At 41.9% G+C, this 26,632-nt stretch overlaps 1 protein-coding gene across 2 annotated transcripts; it reads left to right on the top strand.

The window, feature by feature from the left end:
- The first annotated feature begins 488 nt into the window (after positions 1–488).
- On the top strand, positions 489–26,479 carry PSKH1 (protein serine kinase H1). Of its 2 annotated transcripts, none has more exons than XM_087877284.1 (3): positions 489–710; positions 4,221–5,239; positions 21,651–26,479. In XM_087877284.1, the coding sequence occupies exons 2-3, from the start codon at positions 4,319–4,321 to the stop codon at positions 21,966–21,968; spliced, it is 1,239 nt and encodes a 412-aa protein (XP_087733410.1). In that variant the 5' UTR covers positions 489–710; positions 4,221–4,318; the 3' UTR covers positions 21,969–26,479. The 2 variants fall into 2 exon arrangements, with proteins under 2 accessions (XP_087733410.1, XP_087733412.1); XM_087877286.1 differs by having other exon boundaries at positions 635–736.
- Positions 26,480–26,632: the final 153 nt, after the last annotated feature.

Below are 26,632 nucleotides of genomic sequence, written 5' to 3' on the forward strand. Positions count from 1 at the left end.
AAAGGATGAGGTGGGAGAGGAGGCAGGAGAAAGGAGAGAAGAGGAGGGAGGGAAGGGAAAGAAAGGAGGAGAGGAAGAAGGTTTGTTGTGGAATGAGGGGGAAAGAGAAAAAGAGCAACTCCGAATGTAATTAAAATGTCTTATTTTAATGCTTTCTTTAAGGGAAACATGTATATGTAGGATTTCTTATGTATAAGAAAATGTACAATTTCTATTATGTGGGGAAGGGGAAAGGGTGGGGGAGAGAAAATTGTTTGTATTTCTTATAAAACTTTTCAATAAAAATAAAATAAAATTGCAAGGTTTCTTTTAAAAGGGAAGAAGCAGAAGAAGCAGGTTTTCCAAAAAAAAAAAAAGGCGTTTTTAAACAAACGTCCGTCAAAACGATGCAGAAAACTATTTGCAGATGGCTTAGGCAGGGCAAAAAAGAAGAATGACAGCCCTCTACAGGCGGGGCCTAAGTTTCCCTAGCAACCGTCGCCAACCGTTCCTTCCTCTCCCTCGTCCCCCCCCCTCTCTCTCTAAGGACCAGGGAAAGTCCCGCCCCCGTCTCGGCTCCTCCAATCACAGCAGAGGAAAGCGGCCTGGTACCTAGCGTTGTGTGTTTCCCCGAGAGCGCGCGCGCGTTGATGACGTCATGACGCCAGCGCCAGGCCAGAACCCCCTGTGGGCTTGGGCTGGACCCGGCGCCCTCCCGGCCGCGGGCTGAGGTGAGTCCGTTCGGGTCCGTGGCCCGGTGAGTTCCGACCCTCGCCCCGCTCCTCCTTCTTTGCCCGGCCTCGACGGGGTTGGGCTGGAAGGTCTCGGTCCTCCCGGGGCCTGCGCTTGTTTTCCCTCCGGTCCGCCTGCCAGGCCCGTTTTCGGTCGCCCCCTGGGAGAGAGTCTGGGCCTCCGTCAGGCAGGCCGTTTTCTGCCCCCGGGCAAGAGTTTTTCCACGGCCGGCAGCGAGAGGTCTGGGATAGGCAGCGCACGCGTTTTGGCAGCTTGGTTGCCCCCCCAACCCGTTGTTGTTGGAGACCCCAGGACCCATAATTCCCAGCTGGCCTGTTATCCCAACCCATCTGGAAAGGAAGTAATACTTCAGGAGGCCGAGATATATAGAGAGAGAGCTTCAGGGGGCAGCATAGGAAATACCAGTAAAGGAGAAAGGGTGAGGAGGGGTGGGTCCCCACTGGGGGAAAAAAAAAAGACTATATTTAGCTTTTTTTAAAGATATAGAAATCCTATTATAATCCTATTATTTGTACCCTATGACTACCATTAAGTGTTGTACCTTATGATTCTTGATGAACGTATCTTTTCTTTTATGTACACTGAGAGCATATGCACCAAAGACAAATCCCATGTGTGTCCAATCACACTTGGCCAATAAAGAATTCTATTCTATTCTATTCTATTCTATTCTACTCTACTCTACTCTACTCTACTCTACTCTACTCTACTCTACTCTACTCTACTCTACTCTACTCTACTCTACTCTACTCTACTCTACTCCACTCCACTCCACTCCACTCCACTCCACTCCACTCCACTCCACTCCACTCCACTCCACTCCACTCCACTCCACTCCACTCCACTCCACTCCACTCCACTCCATTTCTACCCTCTATTTTATTTCATTTCATTTCAATTCTATTTTATTCTACTCTACTCTACTCTTTTCTGTACTCTACTCTACTCTACTCTACCATATTCTATTCTATTCTATTCTATTTTATTCTATTCTAAGTCTGCACTACTATTAATCTTCTCATCATTCCCACCACCCATCTCCTTCCACTTATGACTGTATGACTGTAATTTTGTTGCTTGTATCCTTACAATTTATATTGATATTGTTTACTGATTGTTTATTTGTTTCCCTATGACTATCATTAAGTGTTGTACCTTATGATTCTTGATGAACGTATCTTTTCTTTTATGTACACTGAGAGCGTATGCACCGAAGACAAATTCCTTGGGTGTCCAATCACACTTGGCCAATAAATTCTATTCTATTCTATTCTATTCTATTCTATTCTATTCTATTCTATTCTATTCTATTCTATTCTATTCTCTATCTATCTATATACCATCTATATCTATTTATCTATATATCATCTCTCTATTTATCCATCCATCCATCTATCAGCTATTTATCTCTGTCTATCATGTATCTATCTATCATTCATCCATCTATCATCTATCAACTTTATATCTATCATCTGTCTATCTATAGATCATCTCTATTTATCCATCCATCCATCTATCAGCTATCAGCTATTTATCTCTGTCTATCATGTATCTATCTATCATCCATCCATCCATCCATCCATCCATCCATCCATCCATCCATCCATCCATCTACCTATCATCTATCAACTTTATCTATCTCTATCTATCTATCATCTGTCTATCTATAGATCATCTATCTATCCATCCATCCACCCTCTATCTATCTATCTATCTATCTATCTATCTATCTATCTATCTATCTATCTATCATTTAGTAATAGGCATCTGCCTCAGGCAGCCCTCCCCCCCCCCTTTCATCTAGCTTGGTTTTTTAAACTTTACAAACTCTTTCACGTCACCTGTTACCAAAGCTTTTTATTATTATTGCTGGCTGGGGAATTCTGGGAGTTGAAGTCCACGCATCTTCAAGTTGCCCAGGTTGAAAAACACTGATTTAGAACGACTTTGAATTGAACTTTGTGGGTGAAATATGTTTCTCGTTGTTAAGTTTTGGTCTCTCTCTTTTTTTTTAATGGATTAACTTTTGAGATGTTAAGTCAGGCCTGTCCTTGTGTATGACACTTCTTCACCTACCACATCATAGCTGTGTGTGTGATACTGATCAAGTGTGTGCCATTAGTTTTGTGGTTAAATGTGTCTTGTGAAACTCTTAACATGTGTTTCATTGGATAAAATAAGGTAACCACAGCTCAATGTGTTGTGCAAAGATGGATTCAGGTTCTACGGCTAATCAAGCTGACAGGCAGTTGAATTCTTGAGCAAGTGAGAAAAGGGCATGGATGTTCTATCTAGACAGAACTCTCCCACCTTTTTTCAATCCAATACAAAGTTTGATTGCTATCTCTTTCTTGAGCCTGAATGATCATTCTAATCCTGTACATAGAGTTTGGCTTTAAAGAAATGTTTAGGATTATGTATTAACCTTTTAACACTGAATTTCTAAAGCTGCTTGGTTTCGAATATGGGTAGTCTATGTCTTAAATGATAATTTGTTTAACAACACTTCAAATATAATTTATATTTATAATGGCCTTCGGAAAAATGACTTATGACCTGTACTTGTATTTACGACCATTGTATCATCCCCAGTCGTATGATTGCAGTTTGGGCGCTTGGCAGCCAGCTCTTATATGTGACCAGTTTCAGTGGCCTGCAGTCATATGATTGCAATTTGTACTTTTTTTTGCTACTTTTCAGCATAAAGCCCCATTGGGGAAGCAAGATCTGCTTCCCCAATGGCCACTATAAAAATTGTCATAAAATTGGGCCTGATTCAGCTTTCAACCACAATGTCTTTGAATGGAAATTCTAATCCCAATTGCGGTCATAAATCAAGGACTACCTGTATTGCATTTCTTTTTGATAGGCTTATAAAGTTGTACTTATTCTGCCATTCTCAAAAGATGAGATTGTCTTTCAGTTTCTCAGGTTTTGTTTATCTGCGAATAGCTGAAATACGTATGGTAAACTTACTTGGAAAGATTCAAAACTTTCTTATGTTTGATTGCATGTGTATAAAATTCAGAAAAGTTTAATTAATGTTAAATCTAAAAACTAAAATTTTCTAAACTAATAATCTGTCGATGTAGAACATAAATTTTAATCCTCTTCCTAAACCAGGGTTCCCCAAAATGGTTACTATTGACCCCCAAGGGTCGATGAGACTATCTACTGTTATTATTATTCTATTAGTTAAAGTGGTATTTATTAAATTTCATATAATGTTTAGGGTCCATGAACAATTTGAAATTTCATGAAGGGTTTGATGAGCTGTCCTAAACTCCAGCACTAATTCTAAACCATAATAATTCCCAGGATTAGTATTATTGACACTGAAACCTTAATGCTTTCTACCCATAGAAACCGGATATTTTCTGACTACAGCGTTTTTGATATTTCTAAAAAGTTCCTGATGTTTGAATTAAGCTGTAGATCCAGGAAAAAGAACTGAGCCAACACCCTGACTGTTCTTTCTTTCTTTTCAGCTTCTTAGGATGTTGCAATGGTTGGAATTGCTCCAGACATGGTTGCTGTGGTGCTATCCTGGGAGACCATTTTGATGGAGGACTAGTACCATTCAGTGATGGGCTGTGGGACTAGTAAAGTCCTTCCCGAGCCTCCCAAGGATGATCCTTTGGATCTTGTTAAAAAGGTTGATCCCTACACTGATTATAAAACTGACATATATAAACATTTCATCAAAGGTGATGGAGATGCCATCAAGTCTGCTATTCCTTCTCCTCCGTGTCACACCAATCCGTATGTGGAACAGCAGGAGCCCCGCAAGAACAGAGTGGCAAAATACCGTGCCAAATTTGACCCCAGAGTGACAGCCAAGTACGACATCAAAGCTCTGATTGGCCGAGGTAGCTTTAGCCGGGTGGTACGAGTGGAGCACAAAGCTACCAAGCAACCTTATGCAATCAAGTTGATAGAGACCAAATACCGCGAGGGGAGAGAAGTATGCGAATCGGAGCTGTGCGTGCTACGCCGAGTGCGGCACACGAACATCATCCAACTCATCGAAGTTTTCGAGACTCAGGAGCGCGTCTACATGGTGATGGAGCTGGCCACAGGAGGCGAATTGTTCGATCGTATTATTGCTAAAGGGTCTTTCACGGAAAGAGATGCCACCCGAGTGTTACAGATGGTATTGGACGGGGTTAAATACTTGCATACGTTGGGCATAACTCACAGAGACTTGAAGCCGGAGAACTTGCTCTATTATCACCCAGGTATGGACTCTAAAATCATGATCACCGATTTCGGGCTGGCGAGTGCTCGGAAGAAAGGAGATGACTGCTTAATGAAGACTACCTGTGGGACCCCGGAATACATTGCCCCAGAGATCTTGATCAGGAAGCCTTACACTAACTCTGTGGACATGTGGGCGCTCGGGGTGATCTCGTACATCCTACTAAGTGGGACTATGCCTTTTGAGGATGATAATCGCACCCGCTTGTATCGGCAAATCCTGAAAGGAAAATACAGCTACTCTGGGGAGGTGAGTAAAGGGATGATGATGAGGATGTGTATGATGAGAACATGACAGAAGAGAAGTAAATATATATACACCGTCCATGTAATTACAAGTAATACTTCTAAGAGGGTGTGTGGTAGTGGCCTTATAACTGGATATCCAATTCAGCTATCCAGGCGATCGCCTCTGCGTTGCTTCATGCAGATGTAGGGAACCAGGGAACGCACATTGTGGGCAATCTTGCACAATATGTTTAATGGTTTGTATATCAACACCACAATCGCAACAAGGGGAATCTTTTCGTCCCCACTGATAAAGGGCAAAGGCACTTCTTCCAGCATCAGACCTAATTAAAGGAAATAAAAGAATAGCAAAGCACTAGTGCCGTCCCTATAATGTTGTTGCAGGGACATTTTCAATATTTGAATCACTTCTCAAAGGGGATAATCTGCTTTTTGTGAATTGCTCTGCTCTGAAAAGTTGGTCTCTTCTAGGAATATGCTTGTAGCCAGGGAATGGCCCAAATGCTGCAGTGTGACAGTACCAAAATAGTAATGGTAGAAGGAACTTTTAGCACTGTGCAGCTGTAATAGCAACAGCGCTTAGACTTATATACCCCTTCACAGTGCTTTACAGCCCTCTCTAAGATGTTTACAGAATCAGCGTATTGCCCCCAACAATAATGTTCTTAATACTCCACCAGTGATATATGGATACATACTATTTCTTAATCTTTTCTTGAAATTTTGCCTGACTGGGGGAGATGCCTTTGAGGTGTGCTATATGTCAAATTTCATGGATTTCATTTGACCTTTTCTTTCTCTGTGTATGTTTTGCTGGGTTATGTCATGCAGACATCTTTTATAGATGACCTCCAGGTTCCTCTTAAGTATGGTAACTTGAATTAATATACATTGACTTTTAAACGCTTCTGATGAGACTTAAACCATAATTCCATCAAATGTATATCAAAAATATAAAGCTACAGTGTCTTGCCAAAACCGTTTGATTATTGAGTTTGTCCCTCTTAGATTCAAGAGCTGACTTTTCTCACTACCTGCATTTGCACGTAATAACAAAAAACAAAAAACAAAAAGAGTTTTGGTGCATGACTCTTGAAAGTGGAGCCTCAGATTTCTGCACTGTCCATTTCCTTCCGCCTTGAGAGTCAGAAGAAGAATTTTGTGCAACTTAATTTAGCTGTCCACATTTCTTGTTTCTAAATCAAAACATGATTTGAAACAAAGGATTTGTTACTGGCTTTCCTAGCAGTTGGCAAAACATGATTCCTGTTTAATTCATAATAATCAGCCAAGAATGGAAGAAAGATAAACACAATTTATTAAGAGTCTTCCTTTTAGCATGCACAAAGATGAATATCCCTTCCCCGAAGTGTTCTCCCATATTTTCAAAGAATTGTCTGTAGACTATACTAAATTCTGGCTTAGCGCTACATACAATTAGGCATAACATTTAATTTAGTTAAAGGATTATTGTTTGCTTGTTCCCAGCATTTTTCCTATTTTGTGTTGCAGAGTTAACTTTCTATGCACTTGTCCCACAGGTGCCTTTTCAAGAGGAAACTGGACTTTCTGGTTTTTTTCTTTGAAGACGTTTCGCTTCTCATCCAAGAAGCTTCTTCAGCTTCTTCTTCTTCAAAAAAAAAAAAAAAAACCAGAAAATCCAGTTGCCTCTTGAAAAATCACCTTTGGGACAACCATGACCTGGATGACTGAGAAATCTCCATATGCACTTTTTGTGAGGAAAAAAGAAGTATTTCAGCAGCAGGGATCTTTCTCCTTTTCCACTCGTTCAAAACCCGTGCCTTTTCAAAACTGAGGTTGGGCTCAATTTCGTAACTAAATTCGCTGAGAGACTGTTGACAGCGAAATGAAAATTGAAGTGTAGGTTGACAAGAAAAATCTGACGCCAACTACAGGTGGCCCTCCACTTACGACCACAATTGAACTGAACATTTCTGTTGCTAAGTGAGGCAGCTGCTTAGTGAATTTTGCCCCGTGTTACGACCCGTGTTACGGCCGTAAGGGTCATAAGTTGTAGCTTCGAAAAGTCAGTAAATGAACGTAAGTGGAGGACTACCTGTATTGCAGTTGCTGTCTGCCAGTACAGCAGCAGGTGTCTTCCTAATGTGGTTCCATTCTTGAAGTTTTCCAGAGGCTATTAAGCGATCAATGGCCACGGTACTCTAATAATTCATTCAGGTTCTGCTGACTTCAACTGCTCTAATTATTATTCTTTGGCTCCTGGATGATATATAGTTGATGACCAAGAAGGGAAATTTAATGCAGCTTGGAGGAGACACTACAAACACTTCTGATGATGTTAGCTTCCTTGCGTTACAGTGCTTATCGGAGCAGGATCAGCTCAATTTACCTATTAGGAACTAATTGTGTTTTTCCCTGCACCCTGCAGCTTCTTTGCTTTATCAGGGCTTAGTTCAATAAGCAGAAGGCTTTGTTTTGCCATATATATATATTGCTGATAAAGAAATAAAGGGAGACTAGTATAGATCTATTTCAAGCTTTTTAGCTTTCATCAGCTAGCCATACCCTTACTTGGATTCGAACTTGGGCATCAGGATACACAGCAGAAAAAGCTCCATCTGATGTGTCTGGTGATTCCAGATGAGAAGTCAAATGGTTTGATATATCCTATTGTTCTGCGTGGTTATGATTGATAGCAAAAACTCCAGGTAGAAGCATCCCCAAATTACCTGCCTGCATCTTTGACTAATTTATGAAGGGGGCCACATGACAGGAAGCGATGGGCAACGGGGAGAAGAAGGCATCTGTGTTTTACATTTTTTTATATAGAGAGGTTTTAAATATGTACTAAAATGTTCATGTATTTCACATCTCAGAATAGCAGGATGTGATGCTGTTAATCTTCACAAACAATCTGAGCAGCTACTTTTTGCTTTTATAGTTAAACTTAGACCGTCCCCTTAGATTTTCACCCAAACCTCAGCAATAAATCTTTGTTTGGGAACTTGGATAGGTAAGTTGCTCGTATTGCAGATACAAGAAGCCCTAATGACAATAAGCTGCTGTACAATCTTGAGCCCTCTTTAAAATTCGTGTTTGTTTCTTCACATGGTAATAGACTTCTGGCCGCTTGTTTCTCAGCCTGGCCTCCTATTTTGATAACATCTGGTCTAAGGTTGTTAGTTCCCAGCCGTCCCAGCTTCAGTCTTCACAATTACACAACATGTTTTAAATATACCATGTTTCCTTGAAAATAAGACCCTGTCTTATATTTTTTTGAACCCTGAAATACGTGCTTGGCCTTATTGCCATGCGCTCAAAAGCCCGATTGGGCTTATTATCAGAGGTTGTCTTATTTTGGGGGAAACAGGGTATGAAATAGCTCAATACATTCTACATGTTGCAAAGTGCAGATGGAACTTCAGTAGCAGGCTGCAGTTATTTCCACAGTTCCTAATTTATTTATTTATTATTTATTTATTGGTTCGATTTATATGCCACCCTTCTCCAGAGACTCAGGGCGGCTTACAATGAGTTAAGCAATAGCCTTCATACTTTTGTATATACCTGCTTAGTAGGGCTTTCGCGCGCCCCCCCTCCCAAGTGGTGTTCTTTTTATACAAAGTCAGCTTATTGCCCCCACAATCCGGGTCCTCATTTTACCTACCTCGAAAGGATGGAAGGCTGAGTCAACCTTGAGCCTGGTGAGATTTGAACTTGCAGTAATTGCAGGCAGCTGGTGCTACTTTAACAGTGCTTAATCAGCTACGCCACCCAGGCTCCTGTACATAGCTCTGTTATGTCATCCTCCAGGATATTCCATTCTATTCAGTCGTTTCATTTTACATTTTTCCTTTCTAATTAATGCTGAGTATTGTGTGGTTTTCTCATTAGAATGCGATTATGAGCTTTTTTCTTTTAATGTCTGCAAGCCTTAAATTCCCTCTGTGTTTGCTCATATGCTCCTGTTGAAGCCCAGTGACTGTGGTGGTTCTAGCTGTATTTTGTCTTAGCAGCTGTCCTCCTGCTTTCCCCCACAAAATCTCCCTTGCAAAAGTAAAAGCTGGTTGATAAGTTTGCACGTAGCCCAAGATTGTCTGGAAAGACACTGTGTTTTACAAGACTACCCTGTTTCCCTGAAAATAAGACCTCCCTGGATAACAAGCCCAATTGGGCTTTTGAGCACATGTGCTAAAATAAGTCCCCGCCCCGAAAATAAGCCCTCCCCGAAAATATTTAAACGCATGCACAGCCGGTCCCCACCATTTCCTCTGGTTAGGGTTAGGGAGACAGAGCTGGAAATCAGGTAAGATGGCAAGAGGAGCCCCGTCTTGCTCCACCTGCCCCAAAAGGATAAGCCCTCCCCCAAAATAAGGCCAAGTGCTTATTTCGGGGTTCAAAAAAAATATAAGACAGGGTCTTATTTGGGGGGAAACACAGTATTAAGGTTAGAGAAGCCTGGTTTCAAATCTCAGGAAACACAAAACTGCTTGGCTGACCTTGAAGAGTCACTTAAAGTAATCCTCGACACAGATTAGAGAGGAAAAATGCTACCCAGGCAACGAAAACGTTTATTGCTAAGGTATTTGATAACGCACAGGCAGAACCCAATTGAATTTGCACATACAGGTAGTCCCGGACTTACAACAGTTCATTTAGTGACCATTCAAAGTTACAACGGCACTGAAAAAAAAGTGACTTATGACCATTTTTCACACTTATGACCCTTGCAGCATTCCCCCATGGTCACGTGATTTACATTCAGATGCTTAGCAACTGACTTGTATTTATGACGGTTGCAGTGTCCCGGAGTCACGCGATCTCCTTTTGCGACCTTCTGACAAGCAAAGTCAATGGGGAAACCAGATTCACTTAACAACCAGGCTACTAATTTAAGAACTGCAGTGATTCACTTAACAAATGCGGTGAGAAAAGTTGTAAAATAGAGCAAGCTCACTTAACAGACTTCTCACTTAGCAACATAGGTTTTGGGCTCAATTGTGGTCGTAAATTGAGGACTTCTTATATTAAACCTTCCCAGTTCCTTGTTTGTTATTTAATAATGATATTAAGAGGAAAATACTGCAGATAATGTATGAAGCTTAAAAGAAGGCGAAATAAAGCAAATGCCACTGGTCCAGCCTTCCCTGTTCATTCAGGATTTGTTTTTTTCTGTATTCCTAAAAACTGAACAGTGAAGAAAGGTTGTCTGGAATGTTTCTCAGGCTAGGGACGAAGTAAAGCAAAATGCAATTTATAAACTTTTCCCCATCGTTTAAAAGGCAGGGGATGCATCATCTGCCTGGAAGAGTGGTTGAAATTTGTCATTTACATTTGTCAGCTTGCCTGGGAAAACGGTCCACCAACGTCACTCCCTCCCTGTTGCTTTGTGACTCATAGCAGCTTTTCATTTCTAGTGAATACCACTTCCACTTGATACAAACTTTAATGCACCTTGACGCAGAACACCCTTCAGGAAGTTTTGGTGCAGATGTTGCCTTGAGCACACTGTTGTGCATCACTGATAAAGTATTGACTTAACTCGGTGGTGTAATACACAAATGTAAAATTTGTAGAAAAGATTAAATACTGTGAGGAAACCAAGGCTGCCTTAGACATCATACATAAATCGTGCCCCTTTTGGTAATTTTAGTCTTAAATTGTGAGACTGGATTAGTGGGGTTTTTTATATTCCAGTTTTCTTCTAGATCTCTGGAGAACTCTGGTCCTTTTATGACTTGTGGACTTCAACTCCCAGAATTCCTGAGCAGCATGTCTGGCTCAGGAATTCTGGGAGTTGAAGTCCACAAGTCATAAAGTGGCCATAGTTCCTCATCTCTGTTCTAGATGCCTAAGCAGTCTTACATGGAGGTCTCCTCTCATTTTACATTAATAGCAACAAATCTGTTCGTTACTACCCTGTTTCCTCGAAAATAAGACATCCCCTGATAATAAGCCCAATTGGGCTTTTGAGCGCATGCGCTAAAATAAGCCTCCCCCCCCGAAAATAAGCCCTCCCTGAAAATATTTAAACGCAGAGATGGAAATCAGGTAAGATGGCAAGAGGAGCCCCATCTTGTTCCAGGTGCCCCAAAATAATAAGACCTCCCCGAAAATAAGGCCAAGCGCTTATTTTGGGGTTCAAAAAAATATAAGACAGGGTCTTATTTTCAGGAAAACACGGTATGTAAAAAAGATGTGGAGACTCTAGAAAGGGTGCAGAGAAGAGCAACAAAGATGATTAGGGGACTGGAGGCTAAAACATATGAAGAACGGTTGCAGGAACTGGGTATGTCTAGTTTAATGAAAAGAAGGACTCGGGGAGACATGATAGCAGTCTTCCGATATCTCAGGGGCTGCCACAAAGAAGAGGAAGTCAAGCTATTCTCCAAAGTACCTGAGGGCAGGACAAGAAGCAACGGGTGGAAACTCATCAAGGAGAGAAGCAACCTAGAACTAAGGAGAAATTTCCTGACAGTTAGAACAATTAATCAGTGGAACGACTTGCCTGCAGAAGTTGTGAATGCTCCAACACTGGAAGTTTTTAAGAAGATGTCGGACAACCATTTGTCTGAAGTGGTGTAGGGTTTCCTGCCTAAGCAGGGGGTTGGACTAGAAGACCTCCAAGGTCCCTTCCAACTCTGTTATTCTATTCTATTCTAAACTAGCCCAAATTCACTCATTGAGATGTAATGATTGAGAATGGTGTGAAATCTGGGCCTTGCCTGTTCTAACTTAACTTCTTTTATCACAATGCCCCTTCCCCTGTAAAATACTTCTAATTCTGGATCGAGAAGCAATGGCTTTGCAGGTCTGGTTGGTTTCCAGTTCCTAAAAGCCAGCAATCGGTGTGATGGAAGCTGGAGTCCAACAGGAGTTGTAGGGCCTTTGGTTTCTACCTCTCATTAGTGTTACAGATACTTAGAACCGAGGGCTCAATTTTCAAGTGCATGCAAGAACAAAGAAACAAATCCATGAAAACCTTGGATGGAAAGGAGACTAAAATATTCTACTCTTAAGCGGACCTGAAGAGCAGTTCCACCCTTTCTTAGAAGAGAAATCCATTTACCAAGGAATGTGTTTTTGCATCGCTGGCAAAGAGATTGAGCCAGTGATGGTGAGGCTTCATGTAACCTCAAGGGGCCCTGTTGAAAAGGCAGAGTGTTCTTCCTTTTTATATCATTTTTTTTTTAAAAAAAGAGAAATATTGAACGGAGTTTGAAATAAGATGCTTCCATCCCTGAGGTCAGCCTGACAAATGCACACTCTGAAACTCTCTTTTCTCCCCCCCGCCCCCCAGTTTTTTGCTCTTTTCCCCCTATCCTTAATGCAGCTGTCCAATGTCTAATGTACCTTAGAGTTTGCTCCCTTTTGTGCTGATCTGATTGCCTCAGCTCTGTGGCCAGATCTTGATGCAATGGGCAGAAAGGTTCACAGAAGTACAGATTCATTTGGCATTTGCTCTCTTGCAAAGTTGAAAATGGCCTCTTTGCCTGCAACCTTGGCCATCGGAAGCCTTGTGCGCAAGATGTTCCCGTGAGGATAGAAAGGAGTGTACTCGGGCTAATAACCTTCGTGGACTTGAATTTTGCCCACTGCGTATTGACCATGAGGACAGAGGTTATTTAATTGGGATCAAACTCATTTATTTTGCTTTCAACGGCTTAGATTTCAGGTTGATGCACCTGGAAAAGTAGACACAGATTGGATGTTGTCAAGAAAATGGTTTGTTATTTCTCTAACTTAATTTTTGTAACGTAATGGTATGGTAGAATGCAGATTTGACTCAGAGAAGAAAGGTGAATACCCAGCCACTATTAGAAAAGAGATTTGAATTCTGAGAAAGTAGAAAATGTGAAATAGAACAACTCTTGTCTTAATTGTGTTCGGTATAAATTGAAGCCTAGAGTGGCTTTGACGGGCTTTCAGGATTCACTACAATATCCTTATCCACAACCTAAGGCTTCTAGCATTTCCTATTTGCTAAACTTCACTATCTCAAAAGGATCAACACATTGTCTCTTAAAATTTATGCATCGTAGAATCATAGGGCTGGAAGGGACCTTGAAGGTCTTCTAGACTAACCCACTGCCCAAGGCAGAAGTCCTTATACAATCCCAAATGGATGTTCAAATTTGGTCTCCCCATCTAATAGTGTCCTCAAGTTTCTTTTTTTTTTTCCAACGTCGCCAAATTGTTCTCATAGCTTTCAGCATTTATTATCTTTCCAAATTTGTGATATTTTTCATTTATGTTTTCTGGAATTTTAGCCGATAAAAATATTGCGGTTTTGGTTCAGATTTTGGGAATATTTTGATGTATTTGTTTCTAATGGCTTTTATCATTTTTTTTTTTTTCATTTGTATAAAATCTGTAATAAGCTTGCTTGTTGAAAAGCACCGGAGCAAGATGACCATGTCAAAAGTCATTTCATTACCCTTCCAGTATTTGGCAATGATTTCTTGGGAAAACAGGAGACAAAGAAAAGGTGTCTTATAAAAATGAGTTCATGAAGTGGCCTATACTGTAGAACCACAGAATTAGATTTCCCTCCCTCCCTCTTTCTCTTTCTTTCTTTCTTTCTTTCTTTCTTTCTTTCTTTCTTTCTTTCTTTCTTTCTTTCTTTCTTTCTTTCTCTCTCTCTCTCTCTCTCTCTCTCTCTCTCTCTCTCTCTCTCTCTCTCTCTTTCTTTCTCTCTTTTTCTTTCTCTTTCTCTTTCTCTCCTTTCTTTCTATTTTCCTTTTTTCTCTTTCTCTTCTTTCTTTCTGTCTCTCTCTCTCTCTTTCTTCCCCCCCTCTCTTTCTTTCCTCCTTGATTGTTCCAGCATATCGACCATTTGTTCAGGCTCTGCCTCTTGCGTCTTCTTTATCCCCCACCGCCCCAGTCCATCATACCTGTTACATAGATTTCAGTCTACACAGTATATGTAAGCTGGTGTCAATGGGTCCCTTTGTCTCCCATCTCTTCCTTTCCTGGGAGTCTGCCAGGCCTGGGTTTAGACACACGTTTCCCAATTAAGGTTTTGTTTTGCTGTTTGGACTTAAATGCTTTCCTGAAGGATTGGCAGGCTTCTTCTGAAACCTGAAAATTGACTCTCAATCAAGTGATCAGTGTCAATTGGTAAAATTGTGCACGTAGCTGATTGTGCGGAGGAGGCTTCCGGTTGTTGGTTTGTAGGAACGCCTGCTGCTGCTTCATCCACGAGCTGGCCTGTATAAATACAAGATGAACGACTTGTATTGACAGATGCCTGCAGACTACGTAGCAAGTGCCCAGAGGAGTGCCATCCCTACAGAGGAAGTCAATATGTTGAGATATTTCAGGTGACAGATTTAGAAGTTATCTGGTAGCTGTTGGAAAATGAGGTTAGGAAGTTCCAAGTTGTTACGAATTTGATCATAAATAGCACTGAAGGATTCATTCAGCTTCATGACTCTGTAGTGTGAGAAAACTTGTATTTTTTTTAAAAAAATTTGATTTATATGCCGCCCTTCTCCGGAGACTCAGGGCGGCTTACAGTGCGTTAAGCAATAGCCTTCATCCTTTTGTATATTTATACAAAGTCAGCTTATTGCCCTCACAAACTGGGTCCTCAATTTACCTACCTTAGAAAGGATGGAAGGCTGAGTCAACCTTGAGCCTGGCCAGATTCGATCTTACTTTTAATTGCAGACAGCTGGTGTTAAATTACAGTGCTCTGTCTGTTGAGCTATCCAGGCTCCTGGATATTGTATTTGTACAATAAAAGAGCCCAAATTAGGCACTAGCCATAGATAAACCGCTTATCAATTGGCATGGCAAACTGGAGCCGGTGTCTCTATATTGGTTACAGCTGATTCACTTTTGCAATGTCTGACTGGCTGAAATTGGACGGCTACTGTAGCTCTGTCGAAAGTTTGTTACTGAGAAAATGAAACCGCTAGATGCATTGGGTCTTAAAAACGAATGTATTTAGTTGTAGAAATGTCAAGAAATGCCCCGGGTCCCCTCCCCTAAGGAAGTACATCTAGTGGGACCAAGAAGAAGGGCCTTCTCTGTGGTAGCTCATTCCTTGTGGAACATCATCCCCAAAGAAATAAGATTGACTCCCACTTTGGACTTCTCTTTCACAAGGACTGGAAGACCTGGATTTCCCCGGGAAACCCAGAATTTGGACGGAGCCCCTCAAGTGGCTTGTTTGGAGTTTTATGTCTCTTTATTGGTTTTTTTATATGATATTTTTTATCTTTGAAAGCCACCCATAGTTCACGGAGAGTGAGTTGGGCGGGCATATAAATTTCTTTAAATAAATACCCTATCTTTTCTCCCTTTAAAGCAGTGTTTCTCAACCTTGGTAGCTTGAAGATGGGTGGACTTCAACTCCCAGAATCCCCCAGCCAGCGCTGCTGGCTGGGGGATTCTGGGAGTTGAAGTCCACCCATCTTCAAGCTACCAAGGTTGAGAAACACTGCTTTAAATACATACAGTTGGAGAAGTCTCTGCGAAACTCTCATTTTGGTTTGTTTGGCTGTTAAAACATCCACAGATCAATAAGGTTGGCAAATATATATATTTTTTTTTTAAAAAAAACCCCATTCCGGATGTTGTTGCCAAGTGAGTTGTACTACAGATCATTCCTTAACATGGTTGTGACAATTTTGGATGTATAATATGGTTACTCTACAGCACGGTCCTTTATTTATTTCCAAACATATGCATTGTTAAACATGAGCTGGACAAAATGGATAGAAGAGAGCGCCTGGGAAGGCCCTGTAAAATATCTGCTATAGCTTCAAAATGCTCTGGGCAGTACATCACCCAATTTCTCACTGTTTAGCTTGCTAAGTCTTTTGCTGACAACAGTCATTTCGCTGGCAATCTGTTACTTAGTAGTACTTATTCCTTTTCTCCGGTGTGCAGAACAAGAATATTGCTTGTTTCAGTCGGCTCAATATATTTAAGCCTGTGCTTCCCCAGAGCCTGATTCTATACTTGGGACTTCTTGAGCTGTCCAGTCACACAAACTGAAATAGTGCAGCAATTTCTTGAAGCTCTACTCTATATTTCATATGATACTGTAAATGTATGCATCACTGGTCCCATTTATATTTATTTATTTATTTATTTATTTATTAAATTTATATACCGCCCTATTCCCGAGGGACTCAGGGCAGTGAACAGCGAAAAATAAAAATACATGTAATACAAACGTTAAAAAACCTATTAAAATATACTAAATACTCTGGTCCTAGATAATTCAAGACATCCCAGTTTAAAACAAAATCAAAAGCAATATAAAGGGAAAGTTAGGCCAGGCCGGCCTGCTGAAACAGGAATGTTTTGAGGGCACGGCGGAAAGTGTGCAGATCCGGGATCTTCTGTATCTCTGGGGGAAGCTTGTTCCAGATGGTGGGTGCCCTCACAGAAAAGGCTCCCCCCCGGGGGCCGCCAGTCGACACTGTTTGGCTGACGGCACCCTGAGAAGCCCCTCTCTATGGGAGCGTACTTTATATATATCTTATCCTTTGTTAGAAAGTCAAGGCAGCATGCATACCCTTCACCCATTCCCAGTTTTATCCACATACAGCAGGACTGTCAAACACATGGCCTGCGGGCCGCATCCGGCCTGTGATGTGGTCGGATCTGGCCCACGGGACCATCCTGGAAAATGTAAGGGGCCGCCCCGCGTCACTTCGGCCCGTCTACCCAATGCAAAGAGGAAACATGCCAGCAGTTTGGGGAGTGGCGTCAAGCTGGCCACGCCCACCATCAGCCACACCAACCTAGTCACCCACATCCAGTGAGTGGCATCAAGCTGGCCACGCCCACGCAGTCAGCCAGCCCCCCCCCCCCCCCCGAGGTCAACCACAGCCCTGATGCGGCCCTCAGTGAAATAGAGTTTGACACTCCTGATATACAGCAATCGTGTGAAGTGGATCAGGTTGACAGAGAAGTTAAAGCTAACCGGGATGATCACAGAACAGCAAATCGTTCCTGTTTTCAATACTCAGTCAACCTTAAGCCTTGCTCCTAAGTTTTCATTTTCCATTAAGCCAATCGGGAGCATTTTTGAAACCTTGACAGAAGGTTCTGATAGGTGTTGATGGAACTTTTTTTCTCTCCCTCCTGCTAAAAGGACAAGGAGAAACAAAACCATTAACTAATCATTTTTGATTTAGAAAATTTATATTGCCGCCCACTCACTCTCAAGTGACTCTTGGCGGCTTACAAAAAAATAAAAATCCAACATACAACAATAAAAACGATCACACACACACACACACACACACACACACACTCTTGGCGACAGCAATCAGTCAGACAAGCCACCTTCATGGCCTTCCTTCCACTCTGGGTTGCTCAGACCCATTGGCAAAACCTTGCCTTTTCAAGAAGATATATAAAAGAAATAAAAAAAATGGCGGAAGAGTAAAATAGAAATGAATTAACCAAGGATTTAGGGGTGTCAGGGAGGTTAGAATTTCCAGTCTATCATTCTTTGATTGTGAATAACATGACATTGTTTTTGAAAGACTGCAAGTAGCCCTTCAGGAAATCACAATGAAGCTTTAACCAAAGCATGAATATCAGGAACAATGGCGGTATAAATCACCAGGCAAAATAATTAATTTCAAGGCTCTTCTGTCCTTGGCGCTTGGGTTTCCTATTGGAGCAGTATCTCCACACAAAAGCCCATTAAGGAGGCTCTGAACGTTTATAGCAACAGCTATGGATTTTGTCTATTGCTGCAGCTGCCTGCAGAGTCCCATTTACCTCTTTCTCTGTTGCTGCTTGCTTGTTCTATGTGTTGAGTTTGGAACAATAAAGAGGAAGAAAGGAGTCAATTTTGGGGGTTGGAATTGGAATTCCAGCTGATTGGAACTTTAAGGTATCTCAAATATACAAATACTGTAGTACATTTCTTTTCCTGCTTATTTATCTGCTCCAGACTAAAGTGGAGGTAACCCTTGTATGGTTGACTACTAGGTGCCATCCTATACCTAGCTACCAGGTTTCCCCAAAAATAAGACCCTGTCTTATATTTTTTTGAACCCTGAAATAAGCGCTTGGCCTTATTGCCATGCGCTCAAAAGCCCGATTGGGTTTATTATCAGGGGATGTCTTATTTTGGGGGAAACAGGGTGGGCAAAGATAAATTGGCACTGAATATCCCGTGGTTCTGCTTTTGGAACCAAAACCATTGTCTTGGCATGTAGTATGATCTAGGCCTGTGATGGCGAACCTATGGCACGCGTGCCACGGGTGGCATGCAGAGTCCTCTCTGCGGGTATGTGAACAGTTATTCCAGCTCAGCTATATCACACATGCACATGCACCTCCTGCCGGCCAGCTGGTTTTCGGGTCTCTGCCACACATGCGCAGGGGGTGGGGCACATGCGGGACACATGTGCACAAGTCCGGGGGCGCATGCAGGGGCACATGCACATGTGCGGGGATGTGTGCGCATGCATGATGGTGGGATGCATATGGGTTGCGCGTGTATGCATGGGGGCGGGACGCATGTGTGGGGTTGCATGCATTGCATTATGGGGGTGTGCGTGTGCACGCTTTGGTCACTCGGTGCCAAAAAGGTTAGCCATCACTGATCTAGGTCATCTTATTAAGCCATGATATGGTTTATTTTGGAGAACATTTACATGTTATGCAGTGGTGGGATTCAAAATTTTTTTCTACTGGTTCTGTGGGCGTGGCTTGGTGCGCGTGGCAGGGGAAGGATACTGTAAAATCTCCATTCCCTCCCCACTCCAGGGGAAGGTTACTGCAAAATCCCCATTTCCTCCCGATCAGCTGGGACTCGGGAGGCAGAGACTCGATGGGGGCGGAGCCAGTCAGGATTTTTACTACTGGTTCTCCGAACTACTCAAAATTTCCGCTACCGGTTCTCCAGAACTGGTCGGAACCTGCTGAATACCACCTCTGATGTTATGTAAACACAGCAATTATGTTTTGCTAATGTGGTTTTAGTAAGTTGCGTGAACCCATATGTTTGGTGTTGTGCTGGCGTTTTTATTTCTGAGGGATCCAGATTATTATTATTCTCGAGTGAAGGCTTGTTCTTCTATTTCTGCACTGGAGAAAAATGCATCTTGAAGTTTGAACTATTGGAGAAGTTTGCCGCGATCTGCCTGACTTTGTCCTTGAGCTGAGAAGAACAAAGACGAAGAACACTCGAAATTGTTGGGAATAGGATACATATAAATTTAATTTATTGTTGTTTGTTATTTTGGTAAAGATTTAAAATACTGATCCAGTACATATGTTAGGAGATGACTATGGAGATGCTGCAGTAGCCATAGGTGCAGGGGTGGGCTTCAAAAATTTTGGCAAGGGGTTCTCTGCTGGGTAGGCGTGGCCTCATCAGCCTCCTGCACCACGACGGAGGGAGGCATTTTTGCCCTCCCCAGGCTCCAGAGGCTTTCTTCGAGCCTCCAGGAGGGCGAAAACAGCCTCCCCAGGCTCCGGAGGCCCTTTGGAGGCCAGAAATGGGCCCAACTTCTGGTAGGCCGTTTTTCCGCCCTCCCAGAGCCTCCACGTGCACCCTGCACTTACCTGCATCCAAAACAGGCCACGTGGGGATTCCTGGGAGGGGCGGGGTGGGGTGGGAAGGACCAGCCAGGAGTGGGATATGGGGGTTTTCCGAACTGCACAGAATCTTAGCTAGAGGTTCTCCCGAACCCCTTCGAACCTCCAATAGCCCACCACTGCACACGTGTGAAAAATGGCCATAAGTCACTTTTTTTCAGTGTTGTAACTTTGAACGGTCACTAAATGAATAGCTGTAAGCCGAGGACTACCTGTATAATCCTTTCCAGTAAAGCAGCCTTAACAGTGGCTAAACAAATGTCAATAGCTAGTACATTGTTGAATTATATGCTTTAGATTATCCAAGCAATCATCAGTACTGGGTCTGATTTGATTTAGGACTCAGAGAGGGGGAAATGAGCCATCCTCTTTCCTGTCCATGAACTTGTTGCATACCAATCATCATCTTTTTTTTCCTTGCTTTGACATTTAAGTGATACCCTAAGGATTGAGTTCAGCTGCAGGTTTTTTAACATTGCATCCGATGTAACTCTCCTTGAGCAAATACTTAAAAAAAAAAAAAGTAATATAAAGAAGTAATATGAAGCTCATGAGATTGAAAATCTGCGGCCAGCTTGCCATGTTCCTCTCATTTCATCCTAGAAAATGAAACTGATCATTTTAATGGGTGGTAGGCAAAGAAGCCAGTAAGCTCATTTCACTTCAAACCTTAATAGGGTATATATATTTTCCCCCCTTTTCTTCAGAAGGGTAGCTTAATTAAATCAAGCCAGAGATACATACTGTACAGCAGGTGAAGCCTCCAGCAAGATAAACAGATCAATAAACCAATTTGTGTTTGCTGACTAGAAGAGATTTCTAATTACTAGTGCTCTCTGCTTACCATTTCAGAGGGTGGCAGAGTAATTGAAAGGATAAGAAATCCAATTTCTTCTTGTTTGAGAATTTGTTTCTGTTTAGCGCCCCTTAACTGAGCTGGTAATGCTGACTCGCTTGTCAGATTGGAGGTGATAATTTATTGCTGCCTGTCCCAGTTCCCTATTCAGGAATTGCTTCACATTTTGGTGAAAATAATACTGGTTGGTTAAATTGTTAAAATAACATTGAAACATTAACATTGATTATTTGATGATGATAGTTTGCATTTTCAAATTTAACGTTCTAGCAGTATGTGAGCTCACCTATTTCTAACTGCAAACATGGTTCTTTTTTTTTTTTCTTTTGTTCTATTTATGTACAAAATCTAGATCAGGAGTGTCAAACTCAAGACCCGGGGGCCGAATCCGGCCCGCGGGGTACTTAGATCTGACCAGTGGCCAACTTTTTTTTTTTTTTTTTTTACTTTTAAAACCATTTTTTCTACAACCTCTTCGGCCGAAGAGGTTGTAAAAAAATGCTTTTAAAAGCCTCTGGCAATTAGGCAACTCAGCTGGGATCGTCAGAGGCTTTTAAAAGCATTTTTTTTTCTTCAACCTCTTCGGCCTGGGAATTACTTGGGTAGGGAAAATCCAACGTAAGTCATAGTTCGAAGTCCACAGACAAAGGAATTCCTAAGTAGAGCAAATGATGGGGTGCTTGCAAGTGGAAAGGAGAAAACGCCAAATTTAAAGAAAAAACAAGTTGGTTTGCTTATTCCCAACTTTAATAGCAGTAGCAATTAAATTTATATACTGCCCCATAGTGCTTTGGGCTGTTTACAATGTCAGCATATTGCCCCCCCAACAGTCTGGGTCCTCATTTTACTGACCTCGAAACGATGGAAGGCTGAGTCAAGCTTGAGCTGGTCAGGATCGAACTGTTAGCAGTGAGCAGAATCAGCCTGCAATACTGCATTCAAATCACAATTCATGTTTTCCCCCATCCCTTTGTTTCTCCTTCATTTTCAGCCCTGGCCCAGCGTGTCCAACCTTGCTAAAGATTTCATTGACCACCTGCTCACTGTGGATCCTAGCGACCGGATGACAGCACTTCAAGCCTTAAAGCATCCCTGGGTGGTGAGCATGGCGGCCTCTTCTTCCATGAAGAACCTGCACCGCTCCATCTCTCAGAACCTCCTCAAGAGGGCGTCGTCTCGTTGCCAAAGCACCAAATCAGCTCAGTCTACGCGTTCCAGCCGTTCCACCAAATCCAACAAGTCCCGCCGAGTGCGGGAGAGGGAACTGCGAGAACTGAATTTGCGGTATCAGCAACAGTACAACGGCTGACGGCCTCAGCAAGAGACGATCTCACTTCCTTCTTTTCATCACGGGGGGACTGCGTGGTGCCCACTAAGTGCTGCAGCTGCCTTATTTCTTCTCTGAAAGTTCAGTCTCTTGTGTCTGTCTTTCTGTTTTGAAAGAAATGGAGATTTGGGGACCTTTGGGGGGAAAATGCCCTTACTTGGGCAGGGTCAGTACAGTATCTCTGCTGTGGTGGGAAATGGCCCTCCTTGGGTCCAGTCTGGAGCTGATGGTCTGAAATACTGGAAACACATGGAAGAGAAAATGCTTACTCGGTTTAAAATCCTTGCTACCACTGCTTATTTAATGACGAAAGTCAATTGTTGTTGGCACAGTGTCCGATAGTTGAGAGATTTAGAAGGCCATCCTCTGCCCACTTACCTGGAAATAAGCTTGATTAAATTAAGGGGGGGTGACTTCTGCGTAGATACCTACAGAGGTACACACTAGGCTCATTTGCTTAAGATTTGGAATCACCTGGAGTTTGAGGCACTTCCAGGAGTGCACAAAGGGACGGTCAATTTTCTTTACCAGCGTGACCTCTTGGACCGTGCTAAACTTTTTTTTCTAGAGATTCTCGTAACATTTAATGTGTGTGTGTCTCGGATGTTCTCTAGATCTGGGCCAACATTTAGCTGGAAATGGCTTGGAATGAGCTTTGTTCTTCCTTCTCGCCTCTTTATGTATTTTGTGGCATTGTTTTGATCTTCGATTTGTTTTTCTCCACTTAATATTGGGATGAATTATTATAATCCCAGTTATCATTCCAAGTTCTGCCAAAATTGTAGGATGTGGGTCAGCATTCCACATTCCCAGAGACTGCAAGACCCTTAACAACTTTGTCTTCCAACATCATATCCTACTATCGATGTCCTATTACAATGACAAGAGTGAGCGGTTGAAATCTCTCATCAAATGTGGTGGTTGAAGTTTGTTATGTCTGCCTGTAGAATGTGCAGAGAATACAGCTCAGAATCATTAACGTACATAGTTTAATAAGATCCACAAATATTCTACACTGCAGAGACCGCAAAGGATTAACCCACTTTTTTTGAAGAAAAAAAAAATTGTACGATTGCAAACAAAGAGTCCGGAACCAAAAGCAATAATCCTGCCGTAGCCATGTTTTAAATAAAGTCAGGTGAAGCAATGCAAATGAGTATAACAAAAAGATTTGCACGTTTACCAAAAGGCATCTTCAAAATCATTAACCAACTTGAAGGAGAGTTGAATTCTTCCATCCTTGTTTAAGCCTGATGTACAGCCAAATTTGGAATTTTGACGATAGCATTAATCCTTTTAATTTCAAACAGCATGGAGAGTCAGTTTTTTAATGGCTCCATATAGAAAATGCACCTCCCTGCACATACAAAGCTAGCACATCAGGGAGCAGATTAGGAGGGAACCTTCAGAGGCCCTAGATCTTTATTAGCAAAACAGAAGATTTGCCAACCGTGGGAATGGATTCAAAGTGGCACCCCTCCGCTTGCATGGTGAAGTGGTCCAACGAATTCTGCTACCTCATTCTGCGGCATAGGAAGAGACTCGTGGGAAGCAAAGGCTGGTCAAAAGACCATCTGGAGTTTCCGAGTAGTTGATCCTAGCTTTGAAAATAACCATCCAGAGATGCTTTTAATTCTCTACGTCAGCCCAAATCGTATTTAGTTGAGCTAGTCCTCTTGATCTTTTTCTGTCCCTTTTTTTCCAGGTTTGGAATTGTGGCCAAGAGAGCTAAAAAGTGCCTTTTATGATCAGCAACCAACTGCTTATACCCTCTGGCAGATCCTATTTTGCTTTGCAATGTAACTTTCTCAAAACTAATACAAATGTCTTGAACGATAATTAGCCGGCAGTTTAAAGTTCAGCATTTCGTCAGTCTTGATATTCAAGGGGCTTTATCATGTAGGGCAGTTAAACGCCAACTGAATTTTATGAGCGTTATGAGCCTAAAGATAAGTTTTACTCCAGTGAGGGATGATTCTAGAGATATCCCGGCAACTTAATTTTTACATTCACTTGAGCATGCATTATTCCACTTTTGATTTATCTCTACTCCTGTGTTAAGCACACCTTGTGTAGAATTGGTTTCTCAGGCCAGGGCGCCATCTAGTGGTTCAGGATGTTCTTGCCTGTCGGATCAATTAGTGCAAACATCTATTAATGCATGACTTCATACCTTGTCATTGTTTACTGTACCATAATTGGCAGACCTTAATTCATATTTTGAATTGGACCACACCAAATTTCCAATTGACTTTTGCATCAACTGGACTTTCTTTGTCCAGTTGCCTCTTGAAAAAGCACCTTTGGGACAACCATGACCTGGATGACTGAGAATCTCCATGGACCTTTGCAGTGTTTATTTGACTCTTCAGAACATTCTGAGGTCTGGGGTAGAGATTTTTTTAACTCTTCTTTGCTCCATTCCTTCTGGATAAGAGGCCAATTTGAAAGAGAGGCACCGTTTTTGACCCCATGGTTGTCCATGGAGATTAGTACCATCTAAGCCTAGAGGTGAGAAACTTCCCTGAAGAATGGCTGTCTGTAGCCTGCTGGCCTGCTATTACAAGAAGCAAATCATTTACAAAGTGGAATGTTTGTTTTTAAATGCATGCCATAATTTCTAAGACAAGAAAAAAATAATGTTTATCGTGGATGCAGCATAACTGTTAATCCATGCTGCTTCTGCTCCAGTTCATTTTGGTGTTTTAGCTGCTAAGTTGATTTATGATACGTACGTGATAACAAGCATTGAATATTCTCCTGATCTTGAGATTAAGTTGTGCCCAGTGCCGGTGCCCCCTTTTCTCACTCCTGGAAATACTAAACATTGTCAATTGTACTGGAACTTAGCAATGCTGTGTTGAAAACCATGATTAGTTTGAAATCCATCTGTGCCTTGGAGAAAGAATGCAAAGTTGGGGTTACGTTCTAGGTTGCTAATAGTAGGACTCTGAAGACGTAAGCGTGCCATAGATTAGAAGTCACTTCTGGCCCACATTTTGTCATTAGAAATATATTCTTTTTATGTCTTGTATTTGAACATCAGTGGGTCCTTTTATGCCAGTCTCTGCCTGTCACTTTCTAAGGGCTCATTGGACCAGAGTCACGCTTATCCAAGGGTTGGAAGTGAGAAGTGTCATCCTACTACTGCCGAGTAAGAAGAAGCGTGAGATCTTTCTCTAGGAGAGTGATTAAAAGAAGGCCGTCTGGAGCTAAGCATCTATGTAGTCCACAATGTCAGGATATTTAGCTTTTATCAGGCACTCTTATTGTCTGCCTTTAAACTGCCAACTCTTTTTTTTAAAATCCAGGAACTCTTGCACTTTATCCTATCCCGATAATTTAATATTTCCAATGAGCCACATGTTTCAACATTTCCCATCATTTCATACGAAGCACAAATTCCAACGTTTCCCAACATTTCCACCGAGTCACAAGACAGCGCTTTTAACATTTCTGGCTTTTTAATGACTTTTATTCTCCCGTGGAAGAGAATTCAAATGTGGAAACATTACTGTGACAGTACAGTAATTCACAAACCAGTCAGAGCTGGGTTTCTCGTGAAATTATTGCTGGCAAGATACTCCTCTCCCAATGAGGACCAAAGTCTTCCTTTGCTTACTAGCCCATGCTGCACCAACGTGGATTTCCCTGCCACCGGTGGAAAGGAGATGGCAGGAGAACATTTTAAGCAGTCCTTCTATGTCTGCCATAATGCTTAGGTTGGCTTTTAAATGTTCATCTCATAAATGACCAGGATTGTATTTGTGGAAGTTTCAGCTTTGATGAGTAAATAGCGGGGTGAAGATGGAATTAAAGCAGTCTTGTGTTTTTCTGAGGTTTTGTAAATAGAATTCAGCAACTGGAGAACTTCGAGAAAGCACATTTGGGAATGGGATCAGATGCATAAATCCACACTGGTAATTTTGCCAATACTTTCAAAAAGTTGCCTTTATCTCAAGATGGATATAAATGCCATTTTGCCAGTTTAGTGCCTTATTTTAAACCACTCAGTCATTATTCTTGGAAACCCTGGACTACATTACAAGGAGTTCACAGTCCTAAGAACCGCTTTGCTGGTGATGCACCGTTAGTAAGACCAGACGAGTTCCCTTTCTCTCCGTGTTGTGTTACAAATAGCTTTTGAACCCCAGTGTGTCACGGATACTTTTTCCCGTCATCGTAACATCCAATTTGTCAAAAATTAATTGTTTCTAGAAGCTCCCTTACCACTTTTTCATAGGTCAGCGACTTCCCTTCCCTACTTTTTTTTCTCTGCCAAGTATTCATATCTGTGATTTTTGTCTTTGGTGCCTTTTGGGATTTTTTTATTTTTTACACAATGGAATCTACTTTTTTTAGAGGGTGATTTGATGCATGACAGTTAACCTGTAATGTTGAAATTAGTGTATGGAATTATTTATTTTGTGTATTCAGTCTGTTTTTAAAATTTGGAACTGTAACCTTTTTATTCAGTAAAATGTCGATCCTCACAGAGTGGTGAAGCGTGGTTTGTTTTCGTTTGGTTTTTTTGGTGGGGTATGGGTGTAATAGGGATGTGGTGGCTCAGTGGTTAAGATGCTGAGCTGGTCGATCGAGAGGTCGGGACTGTCGTAAGTACTTGGGGGGAAGTTATGTCATAACTT

Source organism: Pantherophis guttatus, chromosome 11 (assembly GCF_059756535.1).
Source record: "Pantherophis guttatus breed Tessera chromosome 11, ASM5975653v1, whole genome shotgun sequence".
Taxonomy (NCBI): domain Eukaryota; kingdom Metazoa; phylum Chordata; class Lepidosauria; order Squamata; family Colubridae; genus Pantherophis; species Pantherophis guttatus.

Coding starts and splice junctions, on each gene's coding strand:
- PSKH1 (XM_087877284.1), top strand. CDS start 4,319: ATGGGCTGTGGGACTAGTAAAGTCCTTCCCGAGCCTCCCAAGGATGAT. Junction 5,240..21,650: donor AATACAGCTACTCTGGGGAG/GTGAGTAAAGGG, acceptor CTTCATTTTCAG/CCCTGGCCCAGCGTGTCCAA.